The sequence below is a fragment of the Myxocyprinus asiaticus genome, chromosome 37 (assembly GCF_019703515.2).
Source record: "Myxocyprinus asiaticus isolate MX2 ecotype Aquarium Trade chromosome 37, UBuf_Myxa_2, whole genome shotgun sequence".
NCBI classification, from domain to species: Eukaryota; Metazoa; Chordata; class Actinopteri; order Cypriniformes; family Catostomidae; genus Myxocyprinus; species Myxocyprinus asiaticus.
In genome coordinates this window covers 9,105,111-9,118,322 of record NC_059380.1, presented here as the reverse complement: position 1 = coordinate 9,118,322, position 13,212 = coordinate 9,105,111, and the positions used below count along the sequence as shown (strand labels likewise).

General features: G+C 35.2%; 1 protein-coding gene across 17 annotated transcripts in view; it reads left to right on the top strand.

The window, feature by feature from the left end:
- Nucleotides 1-13,212, top strand: part of LOC127427947 (neurofascin-like) — a 114,508-nt gene that overhangs the window by 86,314 nt on the left and 14,982 nt on the right. For 11 of the 17 annotated variants that reach the window (XM_051675899.1, XM_051675905.1, XM_051675904.1 and 8 more), the window contains 4 exons: nt 675-848; nt 2,278-2,307; nt 7,468-7,710; nt 9,077-9,196. In XM_051675899.1, coding sequence (XP_051531859.1) covers nt 675-848; nt 2,278-2,307; nt 7,468-7,710; nt 9,077-9,196 — 567 coding nt within the window. The remainder of the gene's footprint in view (nt 1-674; nt 849-2,277; nt 2,308-7,467; nt 7,711-9,076; nt 9,197-13,212) is intronic. The other 6 variants (XM_051675914.1, XM_051675911.1, XM_051675912.1 and 3 more) reach the window with 1 other exon arrangement.

The following is a 13,212-nucleotide window of genomic DNA, read 5'->3' as shown; positions in this document are numbered from 1 at the left end:
GGAGACTGCTAATGTCAACATCTATAGTGAAATAGGAGTTTATTACAGTTTTACAGTCTTATCAGTTTATTATTATATTTTGGTCTGTTCTCACCCAAAACCATATGGATCACTACAGAAGACATGGATTTAACCACTGGAGTCATATGGATTAGTTTATGCTGCCTTTATTTGCTTTTTGGAGCTTCAAAGATCTGGTCACTATACACTTGCATTGTGAGGACCAACTGAGCTGAGATATTCTTCTAAAAAATCTTCGTGCTCTGCAGAAGGAAGAAAGTCATACACATCTGGGATGGCATGAGGGTGAGTAAATGATGATTTTTGGGTGAACTATTCTTAACACTTACAAACAGATGTCGTCGCAGTTTTGTAGATAAAATTTCAAAACAAGTGGCATTTATTATAAAGATAAAGATGTTATAAAGGTTTCTTATAAAGATAAGTGCAAGCGCACTTATCAACAATGGCTAAGAAAAGTGAAGTTCTAAGAAAAGCTCTAGCATGATTTGTTTGCAACTGCCACTTGGTTTTAATATTAATATTAATATTATATTTTCATGTGAATATACAAAGTACATTTTTCTGGGTTGAAAAACCTTTCATTAGTGGACAGATTCTGTTGTTATTATTTCACAAAATGTCTCCATTCTGTTCTGCTTATACTGTTCTAGTGAATGGGACTCAGGCAGGGGAGATGAGGGACCAGAGTTTTCCACCAAATGTGACAGAGTACATCATGAATGTGCCTCACCGTTTCACACGCTACAAGTTCTACCTAGCAGCTCGCACGCAGGTCGGGGCAGGAGAAGTATATGCTGTGGAGTCACCACATTTTGCAAATGAAGGTTAGTGAACAAAAGTCTTCTTGTTCTAAGTGTGTTCTTGTGTAAACTGTTAGTGAATCTGAGAGCAGAATCATTGTATGTTCTTGTCTGTGCTCCACCCTGTTGTTCTCTTTCCTTCTTAATCTGGCCTGATAATACATTCTGTCTCATTCACACTGTTTTTTTCCTGATGCTCTGTGTTTCCTGCAGGGGTATGAATCTACAGTGCCATGGCAACATAAATCATAGTTTTATATTAAAGGAATAGTTCACCCAATGGATGTTGATAGTGACTTTAAAGCTTAAAAAAAGGACCCAAAAGTTTCATAAAATTATTCCAGTGGCTTGTGTTATCTCACAAGCACTTGCGTTGCTTCTTGTTTATTTCAAGCTCTCGCCTAAACATGCATGACACTGTGAGAGTCAAGATTTATAACTGAAAAACGACTTAAATTCCAGGTTGTTTCTCACCAAAACCTATCGTATGTCGTCAGAGCACTTGGAATATTATGCACGCAATATTCGAGTTGCATGGACTACTTTTTTAATAATTTTGGTTCTTTCTTTAAGCTTTAAAGTGAGGCATTATTTACTTCTTTGGTATTGAAAAGGTAGAGGGGGATTTATATATATATATATATATATATATATATAAAAACAAAAAAAATCTTCTTTTGTGTTCCACATAAGAAAGAAATTCATACAGGTTTGGAACAACATGAGAGTGAGTAAATTAGGACAGAATTTAAATTTTGGGGTGAACTATCCCTTTAAGGCTCACAAAATAAATCCAAGACAACATTTCTTATTCTTGTCTTTGTTGGCTGCATGCAAAACCAATCCAACAGTGCGATTAGTATAGTTCGATTCATGAAAGAATCACTCTATGAGCCGGTTCTATTGAATCGTTCAAAAAGACTCACAAACTTACCATTGTTTTATTTATTTTCTTTATCTGAAAAATCACTGAATGAACTGTTGAATAATTGCATTATTGAATAAAAATCTGATTCACTTACAGAACCACATATTACTTTTAGTCATGTCCAACTTGAAATAAAGCAAGAACTGTTTTGTGTGCATATATTTATGAAGATTAGAATCATTTTCTTTTTAAACTTAGTCTCAAAATCAGTAAAATTGCTGACTGGTTGTTCATATAACAATGTGTAGATACACATTTGCATACTTTTTTTTATAAATGCTATTTTACAGTTTTATAAAATGGTTTATAATTTTAAACCATTAAACCATAATTTAAATCTTTGAAACAAAATGTAAAAAAATAAATAAAAAAAATGAATTCTGTAGGAAACACTTTGTGGTTTTGTGCTTACTCTGTCCGTTTCTCTCTTAACTGCTTGATTTCCTCTCTTCTTTTTCTACTTTGACTTGCTCTCACCTGTCTCCCCTTCTTCTCCACCTATCTTTCCTCTGGTGTTGACCGAAGGCACCCCAGATACTGACTCAACAGTTGTAGGTAATGGGGAAATGGACTGCCTGCCTTCCCATCTATCTCTTGCCCTGCTTCAGTCTCTGTCTATCTTTCTCTCTATACTCTTTTCCCAATATGTGACAGTGCAGCTCAATACTTGAGAGCCCTAGCTAAACAGCAATAGCCCACAGCCTCACTAGACTTAGTTTTATCCATACTAGGCAGTATTTGTTTACTTAAATGCACAGTGTGTAATTGCTGTGCCTCTAGCTACACCAAATGGAAATTACCAACCCAAATACTCCTCCGTCTTCCATTTCAAACAGAGAGCCCCAACCCAAATTCACACCATTGGCCGAACCAATGTTGATGTGTTGCGGGATGCTCAAACAAACAGAGCAATTTTTTGATACCGCCACAGAGCCATAATGTTGATACTTTATGGAGAAATCAAACAAGCAAGGACATAGTTGTCTGTGCATATGTTACACTTCAAATCTCCACTGATGGAAAACATTAATAAAATGTGCAGAGCTGCACTGTAAACTAATCCCTGTCACCATCTGTCTCTCAGTTTGTCTGCTTGTCTGTCTGCCTTCATCCATGTGTGCTTTCAGGGATGGGCTACACTCATGCCTTTTTGTGAAGTCACCGAATCTGCTCTCAGTGTAGATGATTTATCTTTATCTCTTTGTGATGGTGATAAAATGCCTCTATTGTGCCTTAAGAGCCACACAAATAAGGTTAAAGTAATGTGTAGCTCTGCTTTAAGGTGAATATGATGGGATTTACCCTTTTTTGACCCCTAATCCCTGATGGCACCTCGCTAATTTAGCCCTGACATCACTTCCTGTCACAAGCCTTGCTATCCCAGCATGCTCTTCTCATCATTTTGATATGAAATCTATTTAGAAACCAGATTGAACCACTTTGCTGTTCCATCTTGAGAAACAGTGACCTCTTGTGGTAGTGCCATGATACAGGCGTTAGGTAAGGAGTGACAAAACTCATGTTTAGTTACCCTCCTAAGCCTAAAGAGTAGATTTATTGTGATTATTCTACACAACAGAAAGCATGATCTGTTTTTGGATTACTGAGAACTGGCATCATATTGCTTATTAGCATTTCCTCTGAAATATAAAGAGAAACAAGATTACTGCTTTTCATACCAAGCTGTGGAGAAAATGGTGCTTGTCATACTGAAGCTATTCACTTAGGCAAGCCAGTTTATCTGTTTGTGAAGTTAATACGAAATTGTCACTGGTTAAGCTTCGTCAAACTAAAGTAATCTGTATTTTAAATAGTAAATTATTATAATGTATTTTGTGATAAGGACTAGATCATATACAGTATATATATATATATATTCTGAATATTAGTATATAGAGATCTTAGTAGATACAGATAGATAGATAATTTTTTGTTATTGTTTGTTTGTTTTTACTGGCAATATTAATGGCAGATTGCCATAAATATTGAATAAATGAAATTTTGTAATAGAGAATATCTGTTATAACATTAGCGTGTTGAATCATGGGCATAGCTTGCGTAGTCAAGAGTAAAATTTTATTAAGAAATAAAAAAAACTCAACAAATAGCAGTGGAAGCAGTTTGTTTTTTGTTAGTCTAACACCCCAAATTGAAATATCAAGTAGTATTTTTACAGTAAATTGATGCCGTGATGGCAAAACCAAGCTATTAAAAAATGAATGAATTCTCTTTGATTTCTCACAAATCATGAAAATGATCCAGTTAGACTGACATTGCCTAATACAGTTGTCTATGTGTCGCAGTGCAACCTTTTTCACTAAGTAATAATAGATGAGCTCCTGTAGCACTATTAATGAAGTGATAATGTTTGACTTTGTATGAATCCTTCAATAATAAATGTGCCACAGCATTACTAGTCACTCAGTGTATTAGTACAGTAATTACATACTACAGTACTTCTTGTGTGCACCCTGCAGCTCTTCCAAGTTGATGTGTATGTGCGTTGTGGAGTACTGCACAGCTATAATACACGCCACTGACCAAAAAATAGAGCTAGATCAGGGAAAGCTGCAGATAATGACTTCTGTTTTACTTCTCTATTTAAAAGACTAAACGTTGAATCAGCTCACCACAAGTCACAAATCATTGTTTTCCCAAAGCACGCTACTGCTTCTGCTTATGCCACCTTCATTTATCTTTAGTCAAAGATTTTTTGTTTATCCCATGTCGGTCAGTTGAACACAAACAGGTAAGAATGCACTGATCTGTTGACTGATTGGCTGGAAACCGCACCCCTTGGCTAAAGTGCTATTAGCGTAACAATTAGCATGTCCCTGTACTGTTGTGGCAAAACTTGTCACCAAGTGCTCAAGGGCTGTCTGACACATGGTCAGGCTGGCTTAACCTTGGCAACAAAGTGTTGATTGCTCATATTTCATGTTTTGCTTGTCTGTCTTGGAGAAACAAGTTGAGTTTGGACACTGGTTATATAGGTTTGTGAACTAGGGGTATAAACTGGTATCTGGTACTCTGCAGCAAGATTGTTTTCAAGGTGAAAGCTTCAGTAAGCAAAGATGTACAATGGTGACTTCTTTTCATTATGAAATATGTATCTTGTATGGTAATATTTCTATCCATTGTTTGTTCTAATGGATTTCCCAACATTTCCTCTTTTTGTATAAGTTAACAGCTCTGCAAGTGTATTGTTTATAAATTCCCAGTAGATATGACTTTTAAATTTGAACCGTTCTAGAGTTGTCATGCTGTATACATGAGAATACTTGTGTATTTTGCAGTTTTCTAATGGAAATATAATTTTAGCAGAGTGGTCTGTTGTGACCCTGTTTTTCCCCATGGTGGTGCTCAACTGCAAATTTTAAGATACCCTCTATGCCACCTTTGCAGTATTTGTAATGCACAGCATTGAACTGTGCATTAGTTGATGTTCATGCTCATAATTATCTCTCAGGCTGTTGCAGCATTTCCATGGACCAACAAAACAAACAATACCAGCATTAAAGAATGATGGTTTCATTAAGATGTAAATACTCCTATTCGGATGACAAGAGGTTTCAAATATTTCTGGTCATACTTCAACGTGGTACTGTTACTGTATTTATTTAGATATCTGCCATGCCCAGAAAAATTAGATACTGGCTATGTTCGGAATGGCATGCCACCATACTATTACACTATACTACCATACTTTACTATTATACATTTTTTACGTATGTATGTATGTATATGTGTGTGTATGTATGTATACTGTAATTTGCAACAAACCAAATGTGTCAGGGTATCCGCATCCCTGACCAAAGTTCAGTTTTCACTGCAGAGGCAAACGCTCTACTACTGGCACTGAAGTTTATTGAGACTGCTCCACAAAAACCTTTTTTAATAATAACTGATTCAAAATCATGTCTTGAAGCATTGGAAGCTACTAAAACTGATCACCCAACAATCATGAAGATTTTAATCAAAATATCATCTCTTGAAGTAAAGAGTTTTAATATTATTTTCTGATGGGTACCTGGACACTCTGGAATCTCCGGTTATGAACAAGCAGACAGAGCTGCCAGAGAAGCACTGTCTACTGAACCAGTAAAATGCCCTATACCTTCCACAGATCTCAAACCAACTCTGAATGTATATATCAAAAACAAATGGCAGTCGGAGTGGGATCAATGTTTAAACAACAAATTACGGGAAATAAGTCTTGTTGTAGGAACAAGATATGTGTTCCCTATTAATAATCACTGGGATCAAGTCATTTATACACAATGCCGGAGAGGACATACAAGACTCACACACCAATTTTTACTATCAGGAGAAAATTCACCAAAGTGCTCATCTTGTCAGAACCCACTATCCATTAAACATGTTTTACTGGACTGTCATACCTCTACACATCTGAGGAACCTGTATTATTCAGTTAATACTTTTGAAAAGGTTTTTAATCAAGTGAATCCAAATTTAGTTTGAAGGTTTTTAGGAAAAATGAATCTTAAACACCTTATTTAACTCTATTTTTAAATAACTAAACCTGGCTTCCGCCATGAATATAGCCATAGAAGCTGGCATGGCATAAAAAAATGAAAGAAACAAACATGTATATTGTAAACAGTATGGGAATTTTACGAATGCATAATGTATCACAATTCACAATTTCTTTCTTCTTCACTTTTTTTTTCACTTTCTTCACTTTAATTAAACTGCCAAAAGTTAAAGGAATGTTCCAGGTTTAATACAAGTTAAGCTCAATCGACAGCATTTGAGGCATAATGGTGATTACCACAAAAAAAGTTAAGACATTTTTTTTATTTTTTTTTTTTAAAAAGGCGCTTGGAAGACACAATGGAAGTGAACAGTGCCAGTCCGCAAACGTTAAAGTTTAAAAGTATAGCCAAAAGACATAAACATTATACATGTCAACATGATTTTAGTGTGATAAAATCAGGGCTTTAAAGGCATCATGGCACTTAACAGATTATAGGGTTTACCACTGTTATGTTGTCATGGCAATAAAGCTGTATTATTGGATATACTGCAACTTTACACAGATAAGATTAGTGAGTGATTTTATCACACTAAAATTATGTTAACATGTATTTTGTTTACGCCTTGCTTTAATACTTCTGAAACAGTGTGCATTTTAAGGTTAATTCACTTCTATTGCAAGCGCCTTACTGTAACCGCAATTTTTGCTTTTTGTTTTTAAGTAAGGGACATGTTGAAATTATTCTTGTGGTAATCAACTTTATGCAACTAATTCTGTCAATTTAGTTTAACTTGTCCTGAACACAGAGCATTCCTTTAAGACATTTCCCCACAAAATTAGATTAAAAATCACAAATATCCATATTTATTTCTGAGATGATAACTGAACGGCACTCCCTCAATTGAACATGTAACAAGGCCATGTGACAACAATGTAACAAACTATGGTTTGAAATGTTTTTTGTTGCATAATTTATTGTTTCACATTAATACAAAATAGTTGGCAGGATACAGTAGTTAAGCAGTACACTAGTATTCCATTCCGAACACAGCCACACTTTTTCACTGAATAAAAACTCAGAAAAAGGGAATTGTGGGAATTCCATGAACAGATTAATTCTTATTCTCTTTTCTCGCATCTCTCAGCTTTTCTTTTTCTCTTGTGTTTAACCCTGAAATCCTCAACCTTAACTTCTCTCTGTTCTCTTCCTCTCTCAGCGGTTAACTTTACAGATACCTTGATGTTCGAAACCCCTCCCCCTCCCCCTCCACTCTCAACCGCCCCAGTCCCAACAATACTTACCCCAGAACCAGCCACACCAGCCCCTACAACTGCTGCTCCACCCAAACCTACTACTACCACTACTACAACTACTACTATCACCACAACTACAACAGCCTCCACCACAATTCTTCCTGTTCGGCCTGTTTCTCCTAAAACTGTGGATTGGAAAATGCTGGGTAGTTCATAATGACACCATGTGCATTGGAATAGCTTAGAACACTACAGCTTCATAGATGAAATCAAAGTGTGTCCGTCTGTTCAGATTACATATATTATGTATGTTTGACTCAATTAGCGGTCCATGTAAGACAGGGGCATGATTGATGTTTGCCCTGTGCCCTCGCGGACGCAAAACACTAAGATTACACAGAATTAATATCGACATTTGCTTTACAAATAGCCTGTTATCTAGTTGCTTTAGAAAATTAAATGCATGATTTTGCACACTAAACTTTGAGGGTAATCTATAAGATGTATAGTTTTATAAGTTGCAAGCATTACAAGAAATGCGTAAGAAGTAAAATAAAAATGATAAGCAAAAATTGCTATGTTGTAGCTATGGTATGGAACTACTTTAAAGACCCCATGAAATGGCTCAGCAAGCAGTTGTTTTCTATCGAAACTATTGCTTTTCTGCTCCTATTGTTACGGAGCCCCTTAGAGGACAGGGAGGGAATTTATTTCCTGAAATAGTTTTGCATTCCCTCGCAACTGTTTTGCATTCTCTCACAAAAGATTTTGCATTCCCTTTGCAATAAGTTTGGGTTTGTTCGCAATAACTTTATACATCCCTTATGAAAATTAACCATGGTTTTACTACAGTTACGATTACTATTTACTATGGTTTCACTAAAGTAAAACTGCAGTAACCATGACTGTAGTGACCATGTTTTTTAAAATCACATGTACCACAAATTTACCATGTTATTACTATAGTAAAACTGTAGTAACCATGTTTTTTTGTGCAGAACGATTTTTATTATATTTGTATATGATTTTTATCCAAAGTTTTGTGTGGTTTTACTACAAATACATTAGTTGAACTATGATTAGTAAAACCATGGTTAATTTTCATATTAAAGCTATTGCGAGGGAACCCAAAATATTTGTGATGGAACCAAAACTTATTGCGAGGGAATACAAAACTTACTGAGAAGGAACACAAACTACTGCATGGCAGTGCAAAGCTTTTCGTGAGCGAACGCAACACTATTGTGAGGCAACGCAAAGATATTTCAGAAAAAAAAATTCCCTCCCTGTCAACTAGGAGCACCTTTTGTAGTTGACATCACAGCCACAAACCATGATTTGTTACTTACATTCTAGAGAGCATTTGATTGGACAAAACTGTGTGAACACCCCCTAGTGCAAGATGACTCAACAATATTTTGGGAATATTTAGGGAAGAGAAAGACTTTACAATTTAAATGTGCATATCTGCAAAATTGTACTTCTGGGGTCTTTAAGTTTAAGTGTACTGTATGTAACCTAACCTAACTGCAAAATATTCCAGTGTGCTCCTCTCCCACCTGTTTTACCTAGCCCCGAATGTAAAGATCTGGAATCTGACTGTGGATGCTAACAATGACTATGCTAACGTCAGCTGGAAGCACAACTTCTCCGTTGACAGCAGCGAGTTTGTGCTAGAGTTCACACTGGACAGTAAGAGCCAGATACACCTACAGAGAGCTTGTAAAGGGAACAGAGTAGATTTTATCGGGCCTGCTGGAGACCCAAATCTTCTTCTTGTAATGTGTTTAATTGGGCCCTTGCAGTTACCTCATTTTTACAGCAAATATACAGAACATCGTAATGAACATTACAGGGAGCTTAAGTTTACTTGAAAGGGAGGTATTGTAAATGTTATTTTGAACTGTTCAACATTTATGATATCTCCCTGCTATGATTCTCTGTAATGTTCTTTTTTTTATTATTTTTTTTTTTATTTTTTTTATTAAAGTATTTGTATATTTTGTGAACATAAAATGTATTTGTAACACAACCATACAGTATTTTAGCACCATATTGAGGCAATTCTCATTTCTCCAGCATGTTACCCACTGATAGATGATTATATCTAGCTGCAGTGTTGCTCCCTGCTTTGTGTCATCGTTCATGTTCCCTTTAGGAAGCTCTATTTCTCACTGGTGGCTTAGAACAGGGAGAGATTTGACTAAATCTATGAGGGAGAGAGACACCCTGAGATATAAAGTGAGACAGAAAACAACCAGGACCTGAACATTTTACTCTGATTGGGCCACAGAATAAACTTAACGGAATAAACACAGAATAAATAAATCAGTATAATACGAATAAGTCAATTAATTAACTTTGAGTGCAGCTCTTTTTGCCTTTGTTTTCAGAAAGATGTTAAAACACCCTATTTTATTATCAATTTAGGTATAAATTTACTTGAAGCAAAATTTGAAAGATTAACCTTTTCTTTTTTTTTTTACCATTGGCATATTGTTTTATCTTTTCTTGTTTATAGCATAAATCTAAATTTCATGCATAAATTTTATTTTTTATATATATATATATATATATATATATATATATATTTTAACTAGAAAGCTAAAATACTGTTTTGTGCTCGATCTCTCCTTAGCCATATTACAGTAGGTTTTAATTTTTCAGTTTGTTTATTACGCAGGTTCTTACTGTGAATGCAAATCAAAACACAAATTTATTTGCACTGGACCAGTGTTTTGTTGTGCCTGTGCATATGTGAACGAGTCACAGCATGGAAAGATACGTAATGTTTAATACATAACTAGTGTTTGACTGCAGAGTATATTCCTATTCAAAAGTCTCTCCCTGTCTCTCTCACTCACTGTCTTGCTCTCTCTCTCTCTCTCACTTGCTGCTTTGTCCTTGAGATATCTGTTCGGTTCATCAGATCTTATTGCTCGCTCCACCCTTACCCTAGCCATTGGCTTTCCAGTGAAGCTCTTTGTCTGGCTGCCCACTGCTGCTTGGCTCATAGTTCATATTGGCCGCCATTGTCCCATCCTATATTCTGGAAAGCCTGGCAAATCTCATTGATGCCCCTTGGGCTTCTGGTTTTTTTTTTTTTTTTTTTTTTGAAGAGAAGGATAATGATGGGGTTAATGTTTCTTGCCAAATATCATCTCCAGGAGAGAGTCGGAGTAACATACAGTATTTAACCTTGAAACGTGTACAGAACATGCTGATGAAATATCACACCAATTCAGTGTAAATCTAGCTGGTTTTAATGCAAGAGGCACATCAAGGCTAAAATCTATTTATTTATTTATGTATTAATGTTTTAATGGAATCTTGTATTTGCTACCTATGATGTGGCTTTTCCAAATTGAGGCTGCAATATTATATCCGTTTAAAATAAAATTCATGATTACAAAATGCTTTTTTTAGGGTTGTCAAAGTTAGCGTTAACTTAAGAGATCATTTAAATATGTTTGACACATCAATTTAATACCACACTATACTATATTATACTATACTATACTATACTATACTATACTATACTATACTATACTATGAGTGTAATCCACAAAAATGTCCAAACCCATTCTTATATTGTTGTCTTTCTCTTAGGAATACTACAAAAATCATGGCTTTATTAGCAGTCTTTATAATATCACAGTTATTGTTTTTCTCTCATACTGTAAATGGGTCACTATACTTGAAAATAGATACATTTTATGTTTAGGGATTATGCTCCTTTTGGACTCCTAGTATTATAAAATAATATAAAGTTGTATTAATATTAGCAAAATAATATTAATAGTAATTTTTATTGTAGTCACAGTTAATTTCGTGATTCATGAAGTTTCAGGAACTGTCAGTTTAAATGTTTAGGCCTACATCATTTTTTTTTTTTTTCATTTTAATTAAGATATACAGTAGTGTTGCTCTCACTATCCCCATTACATTATCTTGACACTGAAGAGTCCTCAGTTCATTCTGTTCATGTAAAGTGGGAGTAAATATCATGTAGATGCACATGCACATACTGTAGCTCCTGATGCAGAAGTAGTCTGAGTAAGACAATCAGCATGTTTATAAAGTTGTTGAAGAACATATCTTTATAACCAGATTTGCATTTCCTGAAGAAAATACCAGTGCTTGAAAGGCAGCAAAAGAATATTTTTAAAGATTAGATTTATGTTTTAGGCTTCAGCTCTGAGTAAATAAAATTCTGCATCAGAGCTGCTTTGCTGTTTTCATGACACTCGTTTTTCCTCTAGTTTGCTGTCGTCTGTGTATGAGAATCAGCATGTAACGCAACACCGTTTTTGCAAAGTAAAGACAGTTATCAATGGTTAAATAAATGCATGAAAGCAAAGGCAAATCAGAATTCAGTAGGCAAATAGATGTAAGTATAGGAATCCAGTATGCAAAAATTCAAGATGTATTGGACATAAGACAACTGAACATTCTTTTAATCTTAAACTGTCAAAAAGTAGGAAGTTTACAAAACCCCAAAATAATTAGCACACCTGAGGCTGAAGTTATCTACAAAACAAGGTTTGAATAGAATCTACTCTGTAAATTAAGTTAAGTTCATGCTGAATGAATGGCAGAAGTTTAAAACATGGGTTAGTGGTTTAGAACAAACCCTAACCAGAATGTTGTGGGGAATATCAATATCAGCAAGTACTGTCTTGCAAGTACTATAATTTAAGATAAAGCTAAAAAAAAAAAAAAAAGCTTTTATTTAGTCTGGTTATATTGTATAGCAATATATGGATAATGGATGTGAATTTTTTCAAATTGATTAGAAGTCCTTTTTTCCCCAGCTTGTAGCTTTAGCTTCAGCGTCAGCCTCATATGGAATTTTGCAATGCATATTTTACCATGAAATGGCTGCTTGAATGCTTATATGCATATATGGTTACATTTTCCATATGCAGCATATTCATATACTCATGAGTTGCATGGCGCATGATGTTTTGGGGTTCCTTATAAACATCATGGAACCTCTTTGGTTCCATGAACATCATGCCCGTCTCCTGACAATGCCATCAAGGTTTTTCTCTCCACTCTTGAACTTCCTCAGAGATGAGATGAGGTCTCTGGTTAATTGAGGCAAGGTGCACCTCCCTCCACTCAAAACTAGGGTTCTTTATAGCAAATCCAATATGAGATATTAGGCAGCAATTTAACATCAAAGCTTTTATTGTAATACAATGCCTGTAATAGACTGCAGACTTTGATGTGTGCCGAGCAAAGATATTTCAGTATTTTGTTCTTCCAGCGCCCTTAAAATATTATTTTCACCTAAAAAAAATAATTATGGCATAATTTACTCACCCTCATGTTGTTACAAACCCGAATGACTTTCTTACTTCCAAGGAATTAATGTTAGCCTTAATTACCATTTACTTTAATTGCATGGAAAAAAGATGCAATGAAAGTGAATGGTAACCTAGACGGAACATTCTTTCTAACTTTTCCTTTTGTGTTCCACTAAGTAAGTCACACGAGTTTGGAACAACATTAGGGTGAATTAAATTATCATTTTTGGGTGTATACCTTTAAGAAATGTCCCACCTAGCTGAAAATATTCACATTCACATTGCCTGCAAAACATATTAACATCTATATACAGAGTGTGAGGGATGCACTGAATTTTCCCAGTTAACAAACATGACCCCACTATCTTGTGGAAGCGGCCAAAGTCTTGTTCTTAG